Source organism: Pongo pygmaeus, chromosome 9, assembly GCF_028885625.2.
Source record: "Pongo pygmaeus isolate AG05252 chromosome 9, NHGRI_mPonPyg2-v2.0_pri, whole genome shotgun sequence".
Classification (NCBI taxonomy): Eukaryota; Metazoa; Chordata; class Mammalia; order Primates; family Hominidae; genus Pongo; species Pongo pygmaeus.
In genome coordinates, this window is record NC_072382.2 from 113,527,583 (window position 1) to 113,553,299 (window position 25,717).

The 25,717-nt window shown below is 39.8% G+C and overlaps 1 protein-coding gene across 7 annotated transcripts in view; it reads right to left on the bottom strand.

Annotated features, from left to right (window-relative positions):
- Positions 1 to 25,717, bottom strand: part of ALG9 (ALG9 alpha-1,2-mannosyltransferase) — a 90,827-nt gene that overhangs the window by 30,307 nt on the left and 34,803 nt on the right. For all 7 annotated transcript variants that reach the window (XM_063671412.1, XM_063671411.1, XM_054440231.2 and 4 more), the window contains one exon: positions 24,796 to 24,925. In XM_063671412.1, the coding sequence (XP_063527482.1) occupies positions 24,796 to 24,925 (130 nt within the window). The remainder of the gene's footprint in view (positions 1 to 24,795; positions 24,926 to 25,717) is intronic.

Consider the following 25,717-nt stretch of genomic DNA (forward strand, 5'->3'; position numbering starts at 1 on the left):
CTCTGTTTCCACAAAAATTTAAAAATTAGCCAGGCATGGTGGTGTGCACCAATAGTCCTAGCTACTCAGGAGATTGAGGCAGGAAAATTGCTTGAGCCCAGGAGGTTGAGACAGCAGTAAGCTATGATCATGCCACTGCATTCCAGCCTGGGTGACACAGCAAGACCTCATCTCTAAAAAGAAAAACAACAACAGCAAGGTGAGGGCTTAGTTACTGTAAAGCTATAGAAATTAATACAGTAGGCCATGTGCAGTGGCTTACGCCTGTAATCCTAGCACTTTGGGAGGCCGAGGCAGGTGGATCACCTGAGGTCAGGAGTTTGAGACCAGCCTGGCCAACATGGTGAAACCCCATCTCTACTAAAAATATAAAAATTAGCCAGGCGTGGTGGTGGGCGTCTGTAATCCCAGCTACTCAGGAGGCTGAGGCAGGAAAATTCTTTGAACCTGGGAGGCGGTGGCTGCAGTGAGCCAAGATTGCACCACTGCACTCCAGCCTGGTGACAGGGCAAGACTCTGTCTCACAAAAAAAAAAAAAAAAAAAAGAAATTAATACAGTGAGGAATAGATCAACAGACCAATGAAATAGAACAAAGAGCCTAGATCAGATGCAGGTACATGCAGACCCTTATTTATGACAGAAGTAACACCTCGAAGAAGCAGACTGTCTTTTCACCAACTGGTGCTAGGACAACTGGATATCCCTTAGGGGAAAAATGAAATTGAATCTTAACCTCACTCCACATGCAAAAATCAACTTTAGATGGATTATAGGCCTAAAAATGAAAGGATAAAGCTCTTGAAATATAATATAAAAGAATATCTTCAAGATCTTGGGTAAAAGAGTTTGTAGATAAAGCATTAATTATAAAAAAGAATGACAGATACATTTGACTATATTAAAGTTGAGAATACCTTTTCATCAAAAGACACATTAAGGCCAGGCGCAGTGGCTCACGCCTGTAATCCCAGCACTTTTGGAGGCTGAGGTGGGAGGATCACTTGAGGCCAGGAGTTCAAGACCAGCCTGAGCAAAATAGTGAGACCCCATCTCTACAAAAAAGTTAAAAAATTAGCTGGGCATGGTGGTGCACACCTGTGGTCCTAACTACTTGGGAGGCTGGGGCAGGAAGACTGCTTGAACCCAGGAGGTAGAGGTTGCAGTGAGTCAAAAAACATTAAGAATTAAAAAAACGCAGAATGAGAGAAGATATATGTAATACATTTAACCATCAAGGATTCATATCTAGAATATATATAACTCCTGCTAATCAACAAGACAAAGACAAACCACCGAAAAGAAAAACAGGCAAGTGACTTAGGTACTTCATAAGAATAAACTGAAATGGCCAAAACAAGTGAAAATGCGTTCAACCTCATTAGTAACCAGCAAATGCAAATGAAAACCACAATAAAAAAATTACAGTATCAAGTGTTGGCCAGAATGTGGAGCAACAATTATACATTACTGGCAGGAAATTAAGTTGGTAAGAATTCTTTAGAAAACTATTTGGCAAAATCTACTAAAATTGAACATATGTATTTCCTATGATCTAACAATTCTACCCCTAGTTATTAGATTGAAGCACATGAAATTATTATTTGATGTTTGAGCCACAAAAATGGTAATTTCATATGGTTCAACCTAATGTATATCCAACAGAAATGCCTGCACCGAAAGAAAAGTTCAAGAATGTTCAAAGTGGTGTTATTTGTAGTAATCCAGATTGGAAACAAAAACACACGTCAACAGTAAAATAATAAATAAATTGTGGTAAAGTCATACAATGAAATATTAATAAGAGAGAACAAACTACAGGCAATAACATGTGTGATTATTACAAACAAAATGTTGAGTGAAAGGATAAAGACACAAAAGGATAAATGCAGTATGATTTGGGCAAAATGAACCTAAGTCATTTAGGGACACATGTAAAAGTCATAAATCTAAAGAGAAAAGCAAGAAAATCATTACCACAGGAGTCAGGAGACGCCCTCAGAACAGGGGTGTGAGTAGGTGATCAAAAGGAATTCTGGGGGAGCTCCTGGGTGCTGGCAATGTTCTATTATTTGACCTGGGTTACACAGACACTTTCTCTATTATTATTACTACTAATTTACTGTACAAATACTTTACACACATTTAGGCTTATAGATTATACATTACTAGAAGGTTTTTTAGAAGTGCATACAAGAACAAGTTGGTCATCTCTGGCTTACAGTGAACTCTGTTCTTCCCCAACCTCCACCTTACAGAAATGTTCTCATTCTCTCCCAGCATTATTTATATGTAAAAAAGACTTCAGTCTCACATCTGTCTCTACATATGGCCTATTCCTCCAGGGGAGAGAAAGCACACTGAGAATTGACGTCAGATCCAATTCCATTCCACATAACTCTCTAAAAATGATCCTTTGCATAAACAATTCAGGAAGTAGCCTTTTTGGTCTGAACACCCACTCTGTATCTCCCAAGGATTATAAGAACATGAAACAAGTTTTTAAAAGCTTTACAAGTGCCATGCCTCTGTAAGCAAACAGAACCAGCAAGAGACAGAGACACTGAGGGTCTTATGTTTAGACTTCTTTTGGTTAGGGAGCCCTCAGTATGACATTTTAATATTTGACCTCAACGTGGCTTTAATCTGGCCAGGCACACTACAGGTCTGGTTATCTAGATTTGGTGTCAGGTACAAGGCCTACCAGGGATGTGGGTGGTAACTAATTAATATGCAACTGTATCAGTCAGATTAGGCTTCACTTATCATATCATCCCTAAGCAAATTCCATTTAAAATAAAGGTCTTAGAAAGATATCAAGGCCCAATCTGAGCAACATAGTGACAGCTCATCTCTACAAAAAATTTTTTTTTAAAAATTGGCTCAGCGTGGTGGCTCGCACTTGTAGTCCTAGCTACTTGGGAGTCTGAGGTGGGAGGATCGCCTGAGGCCAAGAGTTCGAGGCTACAGTGAGCTATGATTGTGCCACTGCACTCCAGCCCAGGAAACAGAGCAAGACCCTGTCTCTAAAACTAAAAAAAAGAAAGACATCGAAGCAAAATCATATTAATCAAGAGGATAATCCATTAGAAAAACTTTTAACCTCTTTTTCACCATCTCCGGGAAGCAGCTGATGAACAACTCAAACACACAAGGACAAAGGCCTCCAGCAGAAAATGATTAGGTATGATCAAGGGCAGGTTCTTCATTCAAGAACAACTAAGGTTATTAGAAAAGGAGTTCAAAGTCAGCCGGCCTAGATTCAGGCCTGGGTTCTACCACAAACTGGCTGAGTGACTCACAATCTTTTTTCTTATACCTCATTTTCTTCTTCTGATAATAAAGATAATACCATTTACCTCAAAGAGTTATAATGAGGATTAAATGAGATGATTCATTTAAATAAAACTGGTAAACTGTAAAGGACTATAAAAATAGCTGGAATATCAGAAGGAATCCTTGACCAGCTCTATGAAATGTGAGTATTTAGCTGGTAGAAACAATCCCTGGAACATTAGAGCCCATTAAAATAAATTATCTGTGTTTCAACCTAGGTTAGCGTCTATTATCAATTCAAGTTAAACCCAACATATAGGACAGAAGGATTACAATGTTAACCATTCACAGTCCCCAATTAGCAATGCACTAGCAGTATCCACCAAATGATATCAAAATAAATCTTCTTGGTTTTAGGTTACATTTTCTTGCCTCTTCACAATTTAGTAGTTTTGATTGGTTGTTGGGCACTATGATTTTACACTTTTGGGTACTGAATTTGTTGAATTTGAAGGGTGATACAATTTGTCCTGACAGGCAATAAAATTGTTTGCAGATCAAAAAGCAAAAAAGGAATCTTCTAGGCATCCTCAAAGCATTTATTAAGTATCTATTTGGTGAATACTAGAGTATATAAAATTACATATAAGTCATAACATGTCCTTGTTCTTTTCTTTTGCTCACTGCAGCCTCAACCCCCTGGGTTCACGTGATCTTTCCAAGTAGTTGGCACTATGGGCATGTGCCACCATGCCTAGTTAATTTTTTTTATTTTTTGTAGAGACGGGGGTCTTGCTATGTTGCCTAGGCTGGTCTTGAACTTATGGCCTCAAGCAATCTTCCTACCTCAGCTTCCCAAAGTGCTAGGATAACAGGCATGAGCCATCATGTCCAGCTGGCCATTCTTTCTTTCTTTCTTTTGGAGACAGGGTCTCAATCTGTTGCCCAAGCTGGAGTACGATGATGTGATCATAACTCACTGCAGCCTCAACCTCTCAAGCTCAAGTGATCTTCCCAGCTCAGCTTCCCAAGTAGCTGGGACCACAGGCATGTGCCACCATGCCTGGCTAATTTTTAAATTTTTTAAAATAGAGACAAGGTTTCACTAACTTTTCGAGGTTGGTCTTGAATTCCTGGTCTCCAGTGATTCCTCCCGCCTTGGCCTCCAAAAGTTCTGGGTTACAGGCATGAGCAACCACACCCAGCCCCAGGTCATTCTTAAACTTATAATTTAGGTAAGGAAATGACATTAGCATATATGAAATGCAGAAAGCGTTATTAAAAATTCAGAGTTTAGAGAGGATGAGATCACTGGAGGCTACAGTAGTTGAAAAGACTTCCTAAAGCTGGTAATAAAAGTTAAAGAGAAAACAGAGGGAAAAAGGCAGAAAGGAGCATGGTTGACAGGGGGAAGAGGAAGAATATCTACCTGTCCCAAAAGGTGTCTGTTGAGAAACAAAACGAGATCGAGACAGTCTGAGGACTGATAATGGAGGATCCAAAGGAAGAGAATCTGGATTTTATGCATCAGGAATCTATTCTAGGTTTTTCAGCCAATGAGTAAGATGATAAAAAACAGGGTCTTAGAAAGAGAGGCCTATACTAGCTATGCTGCGGAGGATGAGGCAAGAAAGTGTTGGAGGAAAAAGCTGAAGTAAACACTCTAGTTAGTACTGTAATATCCAGTTGTGAAGTGATAATGCCTTCTGATATTTCTTTCTTTCTAGACAGGGACTCACTCAGTCACCTGGGCTGGAGTGTAGTAGTGCAAATCACAACTCACTGCAGTCTGTGAGCCAAGATCGCGCCACTGCACTCCAGGCTGGGAGACAGAGTGAGACTCTGACTCAAAAAAAAATCAAAAACAAAACTCACTGCAGTCTCAACCTCCCCAGGCTCAAGTGATCCTACTACCTCAGCCTCCTAAGTAGCTGGGACAACAGGTGCACAACACCACACCTGGCTAATTTTTTTTTGTATTTTGTAGAGTTGGGGTTTCACCATGTTGCCCAGGCTGCTCTCAAACTCCTGGGCTTAAGTGATCCACCTGCCTCTACATCACCTTCTGATATTTCTATGGCAGTGGAAATGAAGAAAGAAGAAAGGACAAATTTCACTTGTATTTCTCTTTTTTTTTTTTTTTTGAGACAGATTTGCTCTGTCGCCCAGGCTGGAGTGCAGTGGCGCGGTCTCGGCTCACTGCAACCTCCACCTCGCAGGTTCAAGCGATTCTCCCCTGCCTCAGCCTCCTGAGTAGCTGGGATTACAGGGGCCCGCCACCACGGCTGGCTAATTTTTATATTTTTAGTAGAGACGGGATTTCACCATGTTGATCAGGCTGGTCTCAAACTCCTGACCTCAGGTGATCCGCCCACTTCGGCCTCCCAAAGTGCTGGGATTTCAGGCGTGAGCCACCACACCTGGCCCTCACTTCTATTTCAAATGAAATCAGTGACACCAAGATTTCTAATTCAGTGAACTGAGGCTGCAATAAAGGATAGGTTTGGGTGACACTGAGGAAAAATGATAACTTGTGTCTTACACCTAATGAGGTGGGAAGAAGCATGGTGTATTCAAGTACAGTCATGCCGTCACCTAACGAGGGAGACAGGTTTTGAGAAATGTGTCTTAGATGATTTCATCATTATGTGAACATCATAGAGTGTTTTTACACAGACCTAGACAGTATAGCCTATGACACACCTAGGCTGTATGGTGTAGCCATAATAATCTTGTGGGGCCACCATCAAATACGCAGTCTGCCCTAGATCAAAGTGTCACTGAGCAGCACACAACTGTAACTGAAAGAAGACCAGTATGACTAAAATACTGAGTTAGAGAACTGTTTTCTGTTCCTACTCGTGGAACACTCCCTGTTGTCCCCTCAAAAACTCCTACTCATCCTTCAGATTTCAGCTAAAAATGATTTCCTTAAGAAAGACTTCACTGACCTCTTAAACTAGGACAGGTCCTAAATTACATGCTCTCATAGCAACCAGTACTTCTCAAAACATTTTACAATTATATTCTATTAATTAATTGGGAAATTCATTGTAAGCTCCATAAAATCTGGGGCTGTGTCTATCTCATTCATTCTTCTATGCCAAAAACCTAGCACAGTACAAAACATACAGTAAGTCCTAACTAAATGTCTACTTAACAAATATATGTAAGAATGCATGAAAAAAAAGGGAGAGGAAGTGAAGGAGGGAAGAAAAGGTGAAAGAGTAGAAGAGACACAAGAAACAAACAGAGAGGGCCAAGGACCACAGATAAAGCTGAGAAGACGCCCGCAGCACTGGGCAGAAGAAAGAAGTGGAAGAAGCCAAGGATGGAGAGAACCAGAAGACAGGACACAGAAGAATCAAAGAAGTACACAGTTTTGAAAATCTGGGTGGAGAGTAGATTTCAAATGCTACAGAAACGCTATGAGGAGCTGAAGACTGAGAAAAGGCAACAGGAGGAATGGGTTCAATGGTAGTATCAACTAATTTTATCACAGTTTAGAATGCCATGTGGGGACAAGGAAAGAACTAATAGTCCAACCTCCTATTCTCAGTGACCTTCTCTGCTGTCTATCCAGCTGCCTGAGCCAAAGCCCCACAAGTCCTAAGACAGGAAGGATGTGAAGTTGCATTCAATCATCTATCAGCTGGAAATGACAATGACGCAAGTAGCTGTAAAAATAGAGATCTCTGGCAAGGGCCAACATGAGGTTCAGGGAACATCACAGAGAAACCATCTCCACACAGAAGACAGATCTTATTTCTCAAATGTCACTGAAAATCCTCTGGTAAACAACTGTCATCATGAATCCTCTAAGAGTCCAAGGGGATAATGTGAAAGATCAATCTAAATCAACTGCCCTGTAAACTCTTAGGCAAGTGGGAGGATTAAAGCTGAAAAAACTATTTAGACAGTTTGCCCACAGCTAAGTAAAATTTGGTCATAACTGAGGCTATCCAACAGCCACAATGGCTGACATATGTTATTAATTTAATACTTAGCTTTTAAGCAGCATTCAGAATGTCTTCCTTCCAAACACATAATAAATTCTGATTCATCACATCTCCTCAAATCCCTCTGTGAGCAACTGTAGCAAGGCCCAAGCCTTCTTATAGCTGAACCTTATAAGCTCTGTGAAGGCAAGAACTGAATCTGTCTTTATCAGCACAATAAACCTGGTGCCTGGTAGAGTACCTGGCATATCTCAGGCTGTCAAAAAGTATTTGTGGAAGGAAATAACGGCGACCAGCCACACCAGGATGCTGGACAACTTCCAACACCATGCTGTTCAAAACTATGACCAGCTAATTTGTAAGTGCCAAGAATTTCTTCCCCTAGCTTCTAGCCCCTGGAGGACAATCTATTTCCTCCATAATATCATATAATAAAGATCACATCATATTATAATAAATCTACTGAACAAAATCAAGGTGCTGGTGTCTGGTAAGGGCCTTCTTACTGTGCCATCAAAATATATGACTCCATTCAGATCTATGAATGTGTTCCTGCTATTGGGAAAGTGATTAGAGAATCCAAAAGAAATAAACAGAAGAATCACACTTAAGAGCAACTGTCTTAGTCCACTCTGGGTTGCTGTAACAGAATATCTGAGACAGGATAATTTATAAAGAACAGAAATTTACTTCCTTACATTTCTGGAGGCTGATGAGTACAAAATTAAGGTGCTGGCATGTAGTAAGGGCCTTCTTACTGTGCCATCTCATGGCAGAAGGCAGCACATGGCAGAAGGGCAAAGACAGGGCAAGAGACAGCAAGAAGGGGATGAACTCATCCTTGTATAAGGCACTAACTCTTGAGATAAACCACTCCTGCGATAATGGCATTAATGTATTCATGAGGGCAGAGCTCCCATGACCCAAACACCTTCCATTAGGTCCCACCTCCCAGCACTGACACATTAGGGATCAAGTTCCCAATACATGAACTTTGGAGGACACAAACCATAGCATTAACTCAAATTCCAAATTGGTATTTTTTGCCTTTCTCAATTCACATACAAGATGTTAAGAGATAATCAAGTCCAGTTCTGCAACCTTCCAGAACTTTCTGCATGTAAAGAAGTTCTAAGATGTCTTTTGACTCCATTTTAGCCACAACTTTTTTACTATAAAAAATACAAACGTAGGGCCAGGTATTGTGGCTCACACCTGTAATCCTTTGGGAAGCTAAGGTAGGAGGATCACTTAAGGCCAGGGGTTCAAGACCAGCCTGGGAACATAGTGAGACACTGTCTCCGAACACACACACACACTAGCCAGGTATGGTGGTGTGCACCTGTAATCCTCATTACTTGGGAGGCTGAGGTGGTAGGATTGCTTGATATCAGGAATTTGAAACTGTAGTGAGCTATGATTGCACCATTGCACTCCAGCCTGGGCAACAGAGCGAGACCTTGTCTCTAAAAATAAAATCTTTAAAAAAGTAAAAAGAAATCCTATTGCATATGCTCTACATATTTGAAAATGGATTATCAGTATTTTTTTCCTATAAGGTCCTACTTTCATGCTCAATATTTGTACAAGATCAAGTGGGCTTTTCCCCTTCTGCTCCACGGGAGGCTTCTGTCCTCCTTGAGCTCACCTTAACACACCTGCATTACTGTTTGACAGGTGTACTGCCCCAGTCAAACATCCTACTTGGCACTGTCCCCAGAGCAGCACCAAGAGCCAGAGCCCCTTGGGGATCATCCCCAACCCCTGGGGCCTCCCGCTTATTCTACATTTCTCATGTCTCTCTACCATGCCAGACTACAATCAAGCTCGACAGGGTCTTCTTTTCCCAATGACTCCGCCAAGCCCATTCCTTTGGCTGTGGTTTTGCTGGATCATAGGTAGGAACAGTGGGAATCTGTTCTTACAGAAATGGTCCATTCATGTGTGTCACTAATGAGATGACAAAGCATTTGGCTAAGAGTCATAGTGACTTCTGCTATTTACCCAGGATTCTTTGAATTTCTTCACTTTGACATTCAGAGCACCGGGCAGAAATCACATTGCATTAATACCCACTTGTGGGACTTCGAGATAGATACAGGTTATATCAGCAAGCACCCACAAAACAAACACTGGAAGTGGCCAATGCTCCAAAATGACAGCAATAGAAAAGCAGACTATAATAATGCTCTGCGCTGGGCCCAGTGGCTCACACCTGTAACCCCAGCACTTTGGGAGGCCAAGATGGGCAGATCACTTGAGCCCAGGAGTTCGAGTCCAATATGGGCATCAGGGTGAAAGCCTGTCTCTACAAAAAATACAAAAATTAGCCAGACATGGTGGCATGTGCCTGTAGTTCCAGCTACTTGAGAGGCTGAGGCAGGTGGATCACTTAAGCCTGGGAGGTCAAGGTTGCAGTGAGCTGTGTTTGCACCACTGCACTCCAGTCTGGGTGACAAAGAACTCAGTCTCAAAGAAAAAAAAAAGGCTAGGTGCTGTGGCTCACATTTGTAATTATAACATTTTGGGAGGCCACAGCGGGCAGACTGCTTGAGCCTAGGAGTTCAAGACCAACCTGAGCAAAACAGTGAGACCTCATCTCTACAAAAAATATAAAAATTAGCTGGGTGTGGTGGGTGCACCTGTGATCCCAGCTACTCAGGAGGGCGAGGTGGGAGAATCACCTGAGCCCAGGAAGTTGAGACTGCAGTGAGCCATGATCATGCCACTGCACTCCAGCCTGGGTGATAGTGCAACAACCTGTCTCCAAAAAAATGAATAAATAAATAAAAATAAGGCCAGGCACAGTGGCTCACGCCTGCAACCCCAGCACTTTGGGAGGCTGAGGTGGGTGGATTACCTGAGGTTGGGAGTTCAAGACCAGCCTGACCAACATGGAGAAACCCCGTCTCTACTAAAAATACAAAAAATTAGCCAGGCACGGTGGTGCATTCCTGTAATCCTAGCTACTCGGGAGGCTGAGGCAGAAGAATCGCTTGAACCCGGGAGGCAGAGGTTGCGGTGAGCCGAGATCACACCATTGCCTCCAGCCTGGGCAACAAAAGCAAAACTCCGTCTCAAAAAAAAAAAAAAAAAAGAAGCTCTGTATCTTCTGCCTCCGACTAAGTGCTCTTTTTATTTAAATCTAGCTAATATTTTCATTTGCATCAGGAAATAGGACCGCTGAATACTCTGCCTCTAGCTCTGTGATTTAGGGAAATAACCTAGGCTCAGAGATTTTACCACCTTTCCAAAAGGTTTGGAGCGCAAACCACTAAGATCCTTCTCAACTCTAGAGAAAGCAATTTCTCAACTCTAGAGAAAGCAATTGTAGAGAAAGCAATTTCCTCACAATTGCAAATATACTCCCCTTTGCTGATTCTACTCTTCTCTAAACTACTGCTGCTCATCATCACATACATTTCCATATTAAAAGCCCTGTGCTGGAGGTAACAAATATACAGGATTTGCTTTTACACTGCCAAGTCTTGAGCAATTAGAAAGTCTACGTCTTGCTTCTAGTACTGAACACAGTTAAGAAACGTGTCACAAATGGCAAAGGCAAAATAAGATCATTCAATTCTCTCAATTTGTTGATGTCAAGGAGCTATTTAAAGCCAATGTTAAATATGGAAAGGTTACAGAAATTTTGTGGGCTTACATGCCTGAAAAATTCTGAATTTTTACAGTGCTTCTTCATCTCTAAGTGCTTTATCAATATAAAAAGTCTGATTTGGGAACAGGTCACATATCTTATCTACAGAGCCCAGATCACCACACAGATCTATCCTGAAGTTAGGTGATGGCAAATAAAGAAAGCTCCAATGGTTGTTTCCCTTCCCACTGTTCACATTCCACATCACCAATCAATTGTGGCACTCTTCCACTGAGCCTGGATTCAATGTCATCATGCTCTTTCATCCCAGGCTCCAGTAAGCCACTACCAATTGATGAGAGGTGTTATGTGAATTTCAACTATTTGTCCCCCTTGTGAAATCAGTACATAAGGGTGAACACCCAGGATGGTGGTACTGCAACTCAGTGAAGCCCAACTGGATGATATCTCTTAGTTCTCAACAACATATCTCAAAATAAACAAACTACTTTATACAAAAATGCAGATTTAGAAATCTGAGAAATCATGGGAGATCGCTTGATTTCTTTTGTTTTACAATAACAAATTCTGGGTTTCTTTCATAAATCGGACTTTTAAAATATCCGTGTATATAAAATATTTTAAGAATGCATCTATGATATAGAATGAAATTCATTAGTATTTATGACTAAAGTCACTATCACTGCCACCATTAAGAAAGTCCTGTTAAGTACTAAATTAGGAAACAAAAGAAAAATCACACAAATTTTAGAGAATTTCTACTTTAGAGTTAAGTCGACATATATACAAATAGTCACCATTTTTGTCAAAAATCTCCATTTTTTTCTTTACGGGTTGTATATTGTTATTACAGTTTAAAAGGGGACCAGAGGAAGACAAATACATGGATAGATATCTTCCCTTTAGGAGCTTCCAACTTATGATGGACAATATCAGATGTATAAACTTTAAGTGGCATTCAGCCAATAGAATAAAGCCACTATACCAAAGCATAAGTAAAAAGTAATGGGAAGTTAATTTTCAATTATCCAGAGTTGGCAAAACATGCTTATAAAATCTTTTCCTTAATAATTTCTGTGCTTAATCAGTTAGCTTGCATTATCAGTTCCTGCTATATACTTTACAATCTAAGAAGAGGGAATGTCTTTTTAAACGCAAACCTTTTCACAGTTATTTTTGTCACCCATTCAGAAGAATATAAATTCAATAGATAAAGTTCTACCCAGGTTAATATTTGCATCAACCTATGAAATTTTATTAAGTTGCATGAGGAAGGCGTGGCTCCCAGGCTTTGAATTAGTTTCCATAAATGACCCTGAACAGAGAATTCAGAAACATCTGTGTGAAACAGACCTATTATAGCTAAAAGAAAAGTATTCCATCTTCCTGCAACATATCAAACTTGATAGGAAACCAGTTAGGACACAAATCTGCCAAATACGAACCTCTGTCAATTTACATTAGAAACAAACGACAGGAGAAAGCTAGACATGATCCCTGTTCTCCACGTGCTTGTAACCTGGTACTCTTACTGCAATATAAACAACCTTGAAAAATGGTAGTGCTTGAGTCCTAATTGGTCCAAATTTCTACTATTAACAAGGTTTGGGGAGGCCTCTCTTTAGTTCAAAAAGACTAAATGAAGGGCTATTTGATTATTTCACTTAAATTTTTAAAAATCACCTGCTGTGTATAATCCCTATGCCAGGCATTGTGAAGGTTTGAAAGATTAATGACAAACATGAACCCTTGTCTTTAAACAAATGTAAAATTTGCCAGAGAACACTGTCACATACATAAATATGGGAGAACAATGAAACAGAGAAGAAATGAGAAATGCTTCTGCTCAATTAACTAAAATCTAGAAACCTCAAGCCATTTAATTTCCCCCAAATATTCAATGTTCTTTCATACTTCAGGCCTTTGCATAAGCTGTTCCTTCTGACTGGAATGTCAATTTCCCCTTCCTCTGCCAGAAAATTCTTAATCAGCCTCTAAGACTCAACTCCTATGCTACCTCTTATGTGAGGCTGAAGTATGAAGAGTTTTCTCACCTTCTCTATGCACATTATAGCACTCAGTACACTGTTTAATAATATTTTGTTTCTTCTACTAGACTCTGAGGGCAAGACTTATGTCCTTTTCTAAATTCACCTTTAGGTTTATCAAAATAATATATACAGCCGGGCGTGGTGGCTCACACCTGTAATCCCAGCACTTTGGGAGGCCAAGGTGGGTGGATCACCTGAGGTCAAGAGTTTGAGACCAGCCTGACCAACATGGAGAAATGCTGTCTCTACTAAAAATACACAATTAGCCAGGCGTGGTGGCGCATGCCTTCATGAAATCCCAGCTACTCAGGAGGCTGAGGCAGGAGAATCACTTGAACCCAGGAGGCGGAGGTTGCGGTGAGCCGAAATCGCACCACTGCACTCCAGCCTGGGCAACAAGAGCAAAACTCCGTCTCAATAATAATAATAATAATAATAATAATAATAATAATAATAATAATAATAATAATAATATGCAGCCAGGCGCAGTGGCTCATGCCTGTAATCACAACACTTTGGGAGGTCAAGGTGGGAGGATCACTTCAGTCTAGGAGTTTGAGACCAGCCTGGGCAACATTGCCAGATCCTGTCTCTACAAAAAATAAAAAATTAGCTGGGTATGGTGGTGCAGGTCCATAGTCCCAGCTACTTGTGAGGCTGAGGTGGGAGGATTGTTTGAGTCAGGGAGGTCGAGGCTGCAGTGAGCTGTGACTGTACCACTGCACTCAGCCTGGATGACAAAATAAATAATATATCCAGAGTTAAAAAAAAAAAAAAAAAAACTTAGTACAAGAAGCTTATTATGAAAAACAGCAGTACCCTCCTTATTCCCCAGTCCAACTTCCCAGAGACAACCACTCAACTCTTCCAGCTTTTTCTCCTGGTAGGTTTTTTTTTTTTTTTTCAGACGGAGTCTCACTCTGTCACCCAGAATGGAGTGCAGTGGCACTATCTTGGGTTCAAACAATCCTTACCTCTCCTGGTAGCTTTTGATTTTTCAATTATCAAATAGTAACATACACTAACTTCTTTTGGTACCTGATATATCTTGGTATGAATCTTTCCTCATTCATCATTTCAGGGACACTCTGCAATCTGCATCATTTCAGGCTCTTGCAATCTGAAAACTGATATCCTTCAGTTCTGGGGATAGTCTCACATGATTCCTTTGGCAATCTCCTCTCCTCTGTCTCATCTGTTTTCTCTTTCTGGATCGCCTATTAGCTAAATTCTGGATTCTGATTTTATTGTTCTTTTCCTATTTTCTATCTCTTTGTTTTTGATTTGTTTTGTATTATTATAGTCTGGAAGATTTCTTCAACCTTATCTTCTATAATCATTCTACTGACTTTAAAAATCTCCTTTATTTTTAATTTCTAGCAGCTCTTATTTCCTGATTGTTCTCTTTTAAAGCACAAATAATATGAAGAGCATATGTTTTTGTTTTATGAACCCCAAATTTTTCATCTATCAGGAAATATTTCTGCTTCCTACATTGTTTCTGTTTCTTTCAATTCCTTCTTTTCCCCATAATTCTGCCTTTTTTTCTTATAAGGGACTTTTCTTAAATGACAGGAGATTGGCGGGCACGGTGGCTCACGCCTGTAGTCCCAGCACTTTGGGAGGCTGAGGCGGGCGGAGCAACTGAGGTAAGGAGTTTGAGACCAGCCTGACCAACATGGAGAAATCCTGTCTCTACTAAAAATATAAAATTAGCCAGATGGGGTGGCGCATGCCTGTAATCCCAGCTCCTCAGAAGGCTGAGGCAGGAGAATCACTTGAACCCGGTAATGGGAGGTTGCAGTGGGCTGAGATGGGCAACAAGAGTGAAAGTCTCAAAAAAAAGACAGGAGATTATGCTTTCTGTCACCTATTTTCAGCACATAGAGACAATAAAAAGTTGGATGAATGGCTGAATCAACCAACGAACGAAAAGAGTAAGAAACATTTAACAGTGATTAAGAACAAAAAAGAAAACTGGCTAGCCATATGTAGAAAGCTGAAACTGGATCCCTTCCTTACACCTTATACAAAAATCAATTCAAGATGGATTAAAGACTTAAATGTTAGACCTAAAACCATAAAAACCCTAGAAGAAAACCTAGGCATTACCATTCAGGACATAGGCATGGGCAAGGACTTCATGTCTAAAACACCAAAAGCAATGGCAACAAAAGCCAAAATTGACAAATGGGATCTAATTAAACTCAAGAGCTTCTGCACAGCAAAAGAAACTACCATCAGAGTGAACAGGCAACCTACAAAATGGGAGAAAATTTTTGCAACCTACTCATCTGACAAAGGGCTAATATCCAGAATCTACAATGAACTCCAACAAATTTACAAGAAAAAAACAAACAACCCCATCAAAAAGTGGGCGAAGGACATGAACAGACACTTCTCAAAAGAAGACATTTATGCAGCCAAAAAACACATGAAAAAATGCTCACCATCACTGGCCATCAGAGAAATGCAAATCAAAACCACAATGAGATACCATCTCACACCAGTTAGAATGGCAATCATTAAAAAGTCAGGAAACAACAGGTGCTGGAGAGGATGTGGAGAAATAGGAACACTTTTACACTGTTGGTGGGACTGTAAACTAGTTCAACCCTTGTGGAAGTCAGCGTGGCGATTCCTCAGGGATCTAGAACTAGAAATTCCATTCGACCCAGCCATCCCATTACTGGGTATATACCCAAAGGACTATAAATCATGCTGCTATAAAGACACTTGCACACGTATGTTTATTGCGGCATTATTCACAATAGCAAAGACTTGGAACCAACCCAAATGTCCAACAATGATAGACTGGATTAAGAAAATGTGGCACATATACACCATGGAATACTATGCAGCCATAAAAAATGATGAGTTCACGTCCTTTGTAGGGACATGGATGAAATTGGAAATCATCATTCTCAGTAAACTATCGCAAGAACAAAAAACCAAACACCGCATATTCTCACTCATAGGTGGGAATTGAACAATGAGAACACATGGACACAGGAAGGGGAACATCACACTCTGGGGACTGTTGTGGGGTGGGGGGAGGGGGGAGGGATAGCACTGGGAGATATACCTAATGCTAGATGACGAGTTGGTGGGTGCAGCGCACCAGCATGGCACATGTATACATATGTAACTTACCTGCACATTGCGCACATGTACCATAAAACCTAAAGTATAATAATAATAATAATAATAATGAAAGAAAAAAAAAAAAGAATCATAAAAAAAAAAAAAAGAAAATGGCTTTAAAATAATCACAACAAAGCTACATAGAGCTCTATAATTTAAAAAAAAAAAAAAAAAAAGAACAAAAAAGATGCCCAGGCACGGTGGCTCACACCTATAATCCCAGCACTTTGGGAGGCCAAGGTAGGTGGATCACATGAGGTCAGGAGTTCGAGACCAGCCTGGCCAACATGGTGAAACCCTGTCTCTACTAAAAATACAAAAAATTAGCCAGGCATGGTGGCACACACCTGTAATCCCAGCTACTTGGTAGCTGAGGCACAAGAATCTCTTGAACCAGGGAGGTGGAGGTTGCAGTGAGCTGAGATTATGCCACTGCACTCTGGCCTGGGTGACAGACAGAGACCCTGTCTCAAAAAAAAAAGGTGCCTAAAGATAAGAGATGAGTCTGGATGTGGTGGCTCACGTTTGTAATCCCAGCACTTTGGGAGGCTGAGGCGGGCAGATAGCCTGAGGTCAGGCGTTTGAGACCAGTCTGGCTAACATGGTGAAACCCTGTCTCTACTAAAAACACAAAAAAATTGGCCAGGCGTGGTGGTGTGCACCTGTAATCCCAGCTAGTCACTCGGGAGGCTGAGGCAGGGGAATTGCTTGAACCAGAGAGATGGAGGTTGCAGTGAGCCAAGACTGCGCCACTGCACTCTACCCTGGGTGACAGAGCAAGACCCCGTCAAAAAAAAGATGAACATGATTGTGCTGATAATATTTATACATCATTGTCTTCTTGAGCCAGTGATTCAAAACTGTTGGAATTACGCCGCCAATGGATAGTCTTGAGCATGCTTACAGGACAGACAAGGCTTTCTGTCCAAACCCCAACAACCGGAAAATTAACTTTATTTAAATTTGTATTTAATTCCTTAACTCACTTCTGCCTGGGACAGTTTAATAACCTACTTGCCTTATGCACTGCGGCATCCTCTTTAGTCCTGGGTTTCTAAAAAAAGCGTTCCTTGGAGCTTGTAAATCGGTAAACCACATCTATTTTTTTGAAGTAATCAAGATATAATTTGTGGAAAGAGTATCAAAGATAGTATTAAATATGACTAAAATGACTTAAGAAGAGGCCTGAAGGCAAAGAGGGAAAAATTACTTGATAGAAAACTTATCTTCCAATTTTGAGTTCAAAGTCCTTATGTTCAAGGAAGAGAAACTCGAAGTTGACTGAAAACACACTGAATGTTGCTCAAGTCCACCACAGATCTTCTTGGTAGGGGTATCAAAGATTTCACAGTGACAGCCCCCATTATGGTTATTTTTTTTTCCATGATGAAATTAAAACGTTATTTATTACAAAAAAAAATCTTAAAAAATCACTTACAGTCCTCCCACCCAAAGAAAATCACCATCAGCCTGTTAGTGTATACCCCAGAACTTCTCTGCAGATATTGATTTTTCTTTACAAAATCTGGATCACACTATACATATTGTTTTACTGTGACTATTTTTAGCTTGAGAGTCCTCAGTTTATATCCCTGAAAACACCAACTGTCTACTGCCCCATAGGTCTAAAAGCTAAAGTAACATGACTTGAATTACAACCAGAGAGAATAAATTTATTCTCTCAATTTTATAAATATCTCACACTGCAAAATCTGAGATCATAACCACATCATCTACAATTCAAAAATCAAAAGACTGGATTTAAATCTGCCTTAAAGTATAACCAAAGAGCCCATTTTTTTTGTTTCTTCAGATTTAATCATTCTTTCTTGCATCAAAAATAACAAAATTGTAGGGTGACATTAACACATGATCATGAAACAAAAATGTGTTTCATTTCATTAGTCACAGGCTACATATCAACCAGCTGTCGAAGCTAAAAATATGCCTTAATTTAAAATTTTGTAAAACACAAGCATTTAAGACTCATTTTGAAAGAAATGTGACTTCTTTCTGTTTCAACCCACTAGAAGCTTTAGAGAAGAACAAATAAGCACCTCTAAACCAAAACAGAAAAAGGTAACAGCGGGGGAATTCAAGCCAATTTATCCATCATCAATATCACATTGTTTACATCTTATCAACAAGCGTATGTTAAGGATAACAATTTAATACCACTCCAGATGTAAACAAAACTACACATTCTCAAAGGAAATAGAAGGCCTGAAACAGAGGTTGAGATCCCAATAATAAAAGGTGTGTATTTTGTCGGGGGAGGAGTGAGCTAAGGAGAGCTGGGTAGTAATAAATATTGTCACAGCTTTTCCTCATCAGCTGTAACAGAAACTTTGTCAGGGTTGCAGTCTTCAGTGACATCATCTCGACTCTCAAACACCAGCATCACACTCTTGGAGCAGGACACAGCACAGAGTAAGCCTCTAACAGTACTCATCTCTTCCAGGACAGAAGCAGCATGCAGACTTCCATCTCTGGTCATGAGGGCCCTGGCTCAGAACACATGTCTCAAGGTAAACTGTGCTGCCATAAAATATTTGACAGGAAAATAGGTAATGGGATAAGCTAAAATATAAACACTCCAATTGGATTTCAGGTGTAGTTTCAGCAAATTGGAAAGGGGAGCAAAGAAATGTCAATGGTCTTAGAAATTCCCAGTCATTTAAAAGGAAAATACACTTCACATGATTCCAGAAAAGAATCACAGACTCTCCTAACTTCCAGTCAATGCTCTTGCCACTATCATGTAGCCAATCATCAATATCCTGCCATGATATTTCCTTTATTGAAATAAGAACATGCAGGCCTGGGAAGAAACATCTGAAAGGGAAAAATTTCAAGTATTTTTCTGTCTTTTCATTTCCTCTTTTAGATATGCTCCAGTTAAATTTTAAAAAGTAGTTGTCCTCCAGAGCCACAGACTGTCTTAGTTTTTTGTCTCCCATATAGCCTTGCTAAATACATATTTGTTGATTGAATCTTTAAACTCACAAGTAAAAATTTATTGCACTGTAAAAATCTAAACTCACAGGTAAAAATTTGTGTTCACTCAATCATTATAGATCATGGAAACATCAATTAATTTCTAAACGCCAACATAATGAATACTAAAAAATTAACTTTAAAGAAGTATTTTGAACATTCTCCAATTAAATCCTTAGTAGATTCTAATCTAATTGCACTGTATATATTATAGCAATTTGAATCTGCTTGCCTTGATACCCAAGACTCATAACAATTAGTGAGGAAACAAATAGGGCAAGTTATTTTTTCCTCCAATAAGGACTTCCAAAAAGGGCAGGAGAAAGGATAAAATGAGAGAGAAAGGAAGAAAAAGAGAAGAAAGGAAAGAGTGTCGGGGAAAATCCTGATCATTTTTATTTATTGTTAAACATAATATTTACTACTTAAAGTACTTGTCACATATAAACTAGAAATGGAAAGTAATTTTTTAAAAAAGTAATGAGTTGGGCACACTGGCTCACACCTGTAATCCCACCACTTTGGGAGGTCAAGACAGGAGGATCACTTGAAGCCTGGAGTTCGAGACCAGCCCGGGCAAGACCGTGAGGCCCTCTCTCCACAAAAAATTTAAAAATTAGCTAGGGGTAGTGGCTAATTTAAATTTTTTTTTTTTTTAAAACAGAGTCTCACTTTGTCACCGAGGCTGGAGTGCAGTGGTGCCATCTCGGCTCACTGCAACCTCCGCCTCCTGGGTTCAAGCGATTCTCCTGCCTCAGCCTCCTAAGTAGCTGGGATTACAGGTGCATGTCATCATGCCCGGCTAATTTTTGTATTTTTAGTAGAGACGGGGTTTCACCATGTTGGCCAAGCTGATCTTGAACTCCTGACCTCAGGTGATCCACCCACCTCGGCCTCCCAAAGTGCTGAGATTACAGGTGTGAGCCACCATGCCAGCCTAATTCTCCATAGAGACAGGGTCTTTACAGCACCTGTAGTCTCAGCTACTCAGGAGGCTGAGGTGGGAAGATCGATTGAGCCCAGGAGTTCGAGGATACAGTGAGCTATGATGATGACACTGCACTCCAGCCTGGGTGACAGAGTGAGACCCTGCCTCTGAAAAACAAAACAAAACAAACAAACAGAAAGCAATGCTCAGCTACTTAATGTCTACTTGGCCTTGTAACATCAAAGAATGATTAGCTATCACACAAAAACAAGAAAGAGGTGGTATGAAAATAATATTGAAGAATCCTGAAACCAAGCCTTTTATCCTAGGGCTAATCTTTATCAAGTTATAATCTCTCTAGATCTCAGTTCTTTCATCCATAAAATAAAAAGATCACAGACTACATTTTAAGTTCCCTTCTAAATCTATGATTCTTTTTACTGGTTAAATTGGAAAAGCAGGGATAAAGAAGAATGAAATAAAGAATATTTTGAACTGATATACAGTCAATTCTGTTCTAATACTAGTTTTGAAAATGCAAATTTTTTCCAACACAAGGGATATATTAGGGAACACTTTGAGCATAATTTAATTTTTGCATTTGATTATGTCATTTAATTCACAGGAAACACTAGGTGAATGCAGAAAAGTACACTCAGTGGAACCAATCAGCATAGGAATACACATAGTGTATACATACACAAATATATCTACTGGCCTTCTCAGTTCACTGTGTTATAAGCCACATCCACCCAGTCACCTTTGCTATTATAACTTTTGTAAGATTTCAGATAACCCTTTTACTACTACAAGCTGCAATCCTTCCAATGCCAGGCCACAAGCAAACTTCAAGTCTTCTGCAAAGTAAACAGCCACATTTATTGTAGTATTTATGCACTTTTAACCATTTAACATATGTAAAATCATGCTACCATTTTTAATCTTTTTTTAATTTTTATTTTTTCAGAGACAGGGTCCTGCTATGTTGTCCAGGCTGGAGCGTGGTGGCATGACTGTAGCTCACTGTAGCCTCAAACTCCTGGGCTCAAGCAATCCTCTCACCTCAGCCTTTGAGTAGTTAGGACTACAGGCATGAGCCACCATACCTGGCTAATTTATTTATTTATTTTTTGTAGAGACAGAATCTCACTATGTTGTTTCAAACTCCTAGCCTCAAGCTATCCTCCTGCCTCAGCCTCCCAAAGTGCTAGAATTATAGGCATGAGCCATCATGCATGGCTAATTTTTAATCTCTTTTTTAACTGACAAAGTTTTTTAAGTATTGTGTCCCTAGCTCCGTTTTCCCAATAAGCTTTGTGGTTTTTACCGCATATTAATTTTTCATAACTTTATATCTTACTGTAGCAGAACTGACTATATTACTGCTTAGGAAAAAAATCAATGACCAATCTATGTTTTCAAAGATAACAGATGGAGGACAGGCATGGTGGCTCATGCCTATAATCCCAGCGCTTTGAGAGGGCAAGACGGTAGGATTGCTTGAGACCAGCCTGGGCAACACAGCAAGACTCTGTTTCTAGAAAAAATAAAACTATTAACTGTGCATGGTGATGCATGCCTGTAGTCCTAGCTACTCAGGAGCTTGAAGTGGGCGGATCGCTTGAACCCAGGAATTTGAGGTTACAGTGAGCTATGACAGCACCACTGCACTCCAGCCTGGGTGACAGAGCAAGATCCAGTCTCTCAAAAAAGAAAGAAAACAGGAAAACTTCCAGCAAGTCTGCTTAAGCATTAAATTAAAGTCAGAAAAAAAGTCTTTTTCTGTAAGCTCTCTCCTGAAGAGCTGTTTTTTCCTCCAAGGTTTCATCCATTGACTAGGTAGCTCCTAAATCATATACTAGATTTGGAGCTGGAGGTGTATCATTCACCTTGAAATAGTGAACAAAAATTTGAATTTTTCAAGAACTAAAGAGGTGACACTGAATGTATCTTCCAAATTTAGATCGTGATTCTGGCAGAAAATCTCGGCAATCTTGGCATGTACCCCTATAAATGCTTCCTGTTCAATAATGAGATATTCAATAGCTACTCAATACCTACCATGAAAAAATATGCAGCAAAAACATTATTTCTGCAATATAGTTATAATGGTACAGTACAAACCACAGAACCTTTACACTTATTCACTCCTAATTCTTGATTAGCCCAGAGGTAAAGAAAATAGTGAAATAAAAAAAGTCATACATCTTTCCTCGTTTCCATGCAGAATAGAAATGGGACAGGCTGGAGCACTTAGCATTGAAACCAAAGGCTGACTAAAACCTGCCACCCAGAGCTAAAGGTCCATGCGTAATTTTCATGATTCTGCCACCACAGATAAGCAAAAAAAATCCTCGCATTCAAAGGGCTGGACACAGCTGCTACCCAGCAGACATAAATCACTTGTTTTTCCCTGCTTTTATCAGCCAGCATTTTGGTGACTCCTATTGGCATCCTGAAAAATCATCACCTTTTGGGTAAAGCTCATATAGAGTCATTTAATCAAATTTAACACTGTCTGACAGCAGAGAATATGGAAATATGATCTAACTAAGACAACCAGTGATAAAAGCCTAAGAAATGTGCAAAAGGCCACTGCAGATTTTCTAGCCAGCTTTCTCTCAACATCATTACCACAATGACGATGAATATTCATTATCCACTGAGAAAGCATGTAAAAGTGAACTACTGGGTATATGACACCGTCTTAGACACTATGGTGAACACAAAAGAAACAAAGTGCAGTCATTCTCCTCATGGCATTCACACATTTGATGTGGAAAGATATGATATCAGAAATATTTAACTAAGACCAAGAAAATTAAATGGCTAAATGAACTGCACAGATAAATCCTGAAGACACTTAAAGGAAGGTCTACTCAATATGGACTTAAATAGTTCGCTTCAAAGAGGAAGATAATTTTGATAGTGTGAGAAGAGACACAAGGGTAGTTCAGGCACAGTCACCAATATAAGCGAAGTCACTGGGGTGGAAAAGGCATTGATGAGTCTAGACACACTGGAATAAAATTACCAGGACGGGAAACAATAAAAAGAAGGAAGGGGAGAGATTGGGTTTCTTTACCTCGAATCTGTCTAATATACCATTATCAGATTAAGAACCCTTGTGCAAGCATAAGAACATTGCATTTCTGCTACAGAGAGATATAATATCAAATATCATAATTCCAAAGTAGGTGCCATTTTACAGACAGAAACTGAAATTAAACAGAGAAGCTAACTAATTTGCCCAAGGTTATCGAGTTTAGCAACAGAGCTGAGATTTGAATGCAGGCCTACTCAACTCCAAAGTCCACGTTCTTTTTTTACTACTCCATTTTTACTACCTCCTCCTAAAGCAAAGCTCCGCTAACATCACTCTGAATTCATACTGTCCCCCTATGACAGCGTATTTTCCCACCCTTTGACTGTCCAATGTCTCTAGAATGATGCCCTGCACTCAGGAGACTCATATCTGCAGATAAAATTAAAATGACCTGTAACAGTCTACCCTGCCCAAGGGTATTTCCATTGTAACAGGAATCAGAGCCTTAAATTAAAAGAATAAAGCTCTAATACAAGCCATGTGGTAGAAATGCCTATCTTACAAGGGAACAGCTCAAGGCTGTGTATTTAAGTGTCCATTTTCATAGCTTATAGTTAAAGCTCATACAATAAGAATCTCACTCATAAACCCTGAGGGTCTCCATGGAACTCTAACCAGCCCCAATCTGGGAGACAAAAGACCAGATGTGGCTGCAGGTTTGCTTCAGAAGAGAATTGGAAGTCTCGCTATTTTACATTTTAAGCATATGACATAAGAAAATGTAAATTAAATATAGCTGACATTTAAACTGTTACATATTTCTTTAACGGACAGGTTGTCAAAAAATGTGCTTTCTAATAATTCTAGACAATGATCTTACACTGTCTTTGTGACCCAAGAGGAGCATTATTTTTATTACTTCTTACCTTTTTCATTACCAAAGATTTCACAGGTCTCCAATGTCAAAAGTGTCATCTTTCAAAGGAACTGAAGTAAAATTCGCATGGGATCTCAGAATGTGTAAAGACAAGTAGGGAGAAGATCATGGCCCTGACAGAGGCTGCTCCCTGGCATTCACTATGGAAACAGTCTTCACTGTTCATTTGTTAAAACCGGAATATACTAATAGCTAGGTCAAAGGTCGACCAGATAACTTGAAAGTTCCCCATCAAGGATTTTAATAGGCCAAGGAATGATATGAGTTTCAGAATAATGGTTCAAATTTCTACCATAAGAAAACTTCCAGCCTATCCAAAACCTTCAAAATTAAATTATACATTTTACACAGAAAATAAAGAGGTTAATTTGAAAATAAAAGTGATACTGTTTACTGTTTTTCAACAACAGCTGTTATACCCCTCATCCTAAAAAATATCAGGTTTTTTTCTGAGACAGGATCTCACTCTGTTGCTCAGGCTGGAGTGCAGTAGTGGAATCATGGCCTACTGCAGCCTTGAACTCCTCGGCTCAAGTGATCCTCCTGCCTCAGCCTTCTGAAGGGCTGGGATTACAGGCGTAAGCCATCACACCTGGCTTATTTTTTTATTTTTTGTAGAAATGCGATCTTGCTATGTTGCCCAGGCTGGTCTCGAACTTCTGAACTCAAGCAATTATCCCGCCTGTCTCCCAAAGTGCTGGGATTACAGGTGTGAGCCATAACAGCCTTAAAAAAATTGCTTTCTAAGAAATTCTCATTTTATCAATGCTTTAATATACATGCCAACAGACTTTTAGGCATAGAATTCTTTTCAGAGAAGCAAGAAGAGAATGTAGCCCTTACATATCTGGATGGCTCTTCTAGATTCTGGTCATTCATGTCAGTAGGAACAATCCGGGTGGCCAGTGGTCCTTCTGCAAAAGGTTTTGGTAACTGACCTCTGAACTCTGATGGAATGAACTGAAGCTGCCAACTGTCAGAAACACAAGGAGAATAAGAAAAACACAGGGGGATAATATTGCTAAATGTACTTGAAACAAACAAGCCAGAAAAATCATGTGAAAAACATTTCTCTTGAAGAAAAAATATTCCTGCTAAAACCTCAACCAGGGAGCATAGAGGCAGAGGTCACAAATCAGTCCAAAATCATTGAGAAATTTACAATTAGATGTCTCTTGACCCATTTCACCAACTGTTAGCAGTGAAATTCACAACCAAATGGTCATATCATCAAAAAACCAGAGAAGTGCCAATGCTTGTTGTCAATTACCATGTGGGCAGAGAGACTTATCAAATAAAGCAAATTATCAGGTGTAGAGAAAAAGAATGAAATGTAATATATGGCACTGAGAACACACTATGGGAGAAATACTTTGTTCCGGAGTAACCCTCAAACATATCTTTATCTATAAAACTATTTCAAATGTAAAAGGCAAAGGCTAAAGTCAACACTTAAAAAACAAGTTTTAATTTAATCATTAATGACTGACACAGGGTCTTTATGAAGCATAAGAAACTACTACCCAGTAAAGCTAAGCTACTGAAGCCAGTTCTCAAATGGAGCAACATGACTCATCTTAACCAGATTTCCCTTTGACCTACACAGGACTCTTCTCTGGCCAAAGGAAGCAAACTACAAAGAACTTTAGGGCCTATGCTCTCAGAACCACAGAAAGCATAAAGGAAAGTGGTATAGATATTTTAACCACAGCCTTCCCCAGTGTCCTCATAATGGTGGAGAACTTTCACTGCTGTTGGGTCAAGA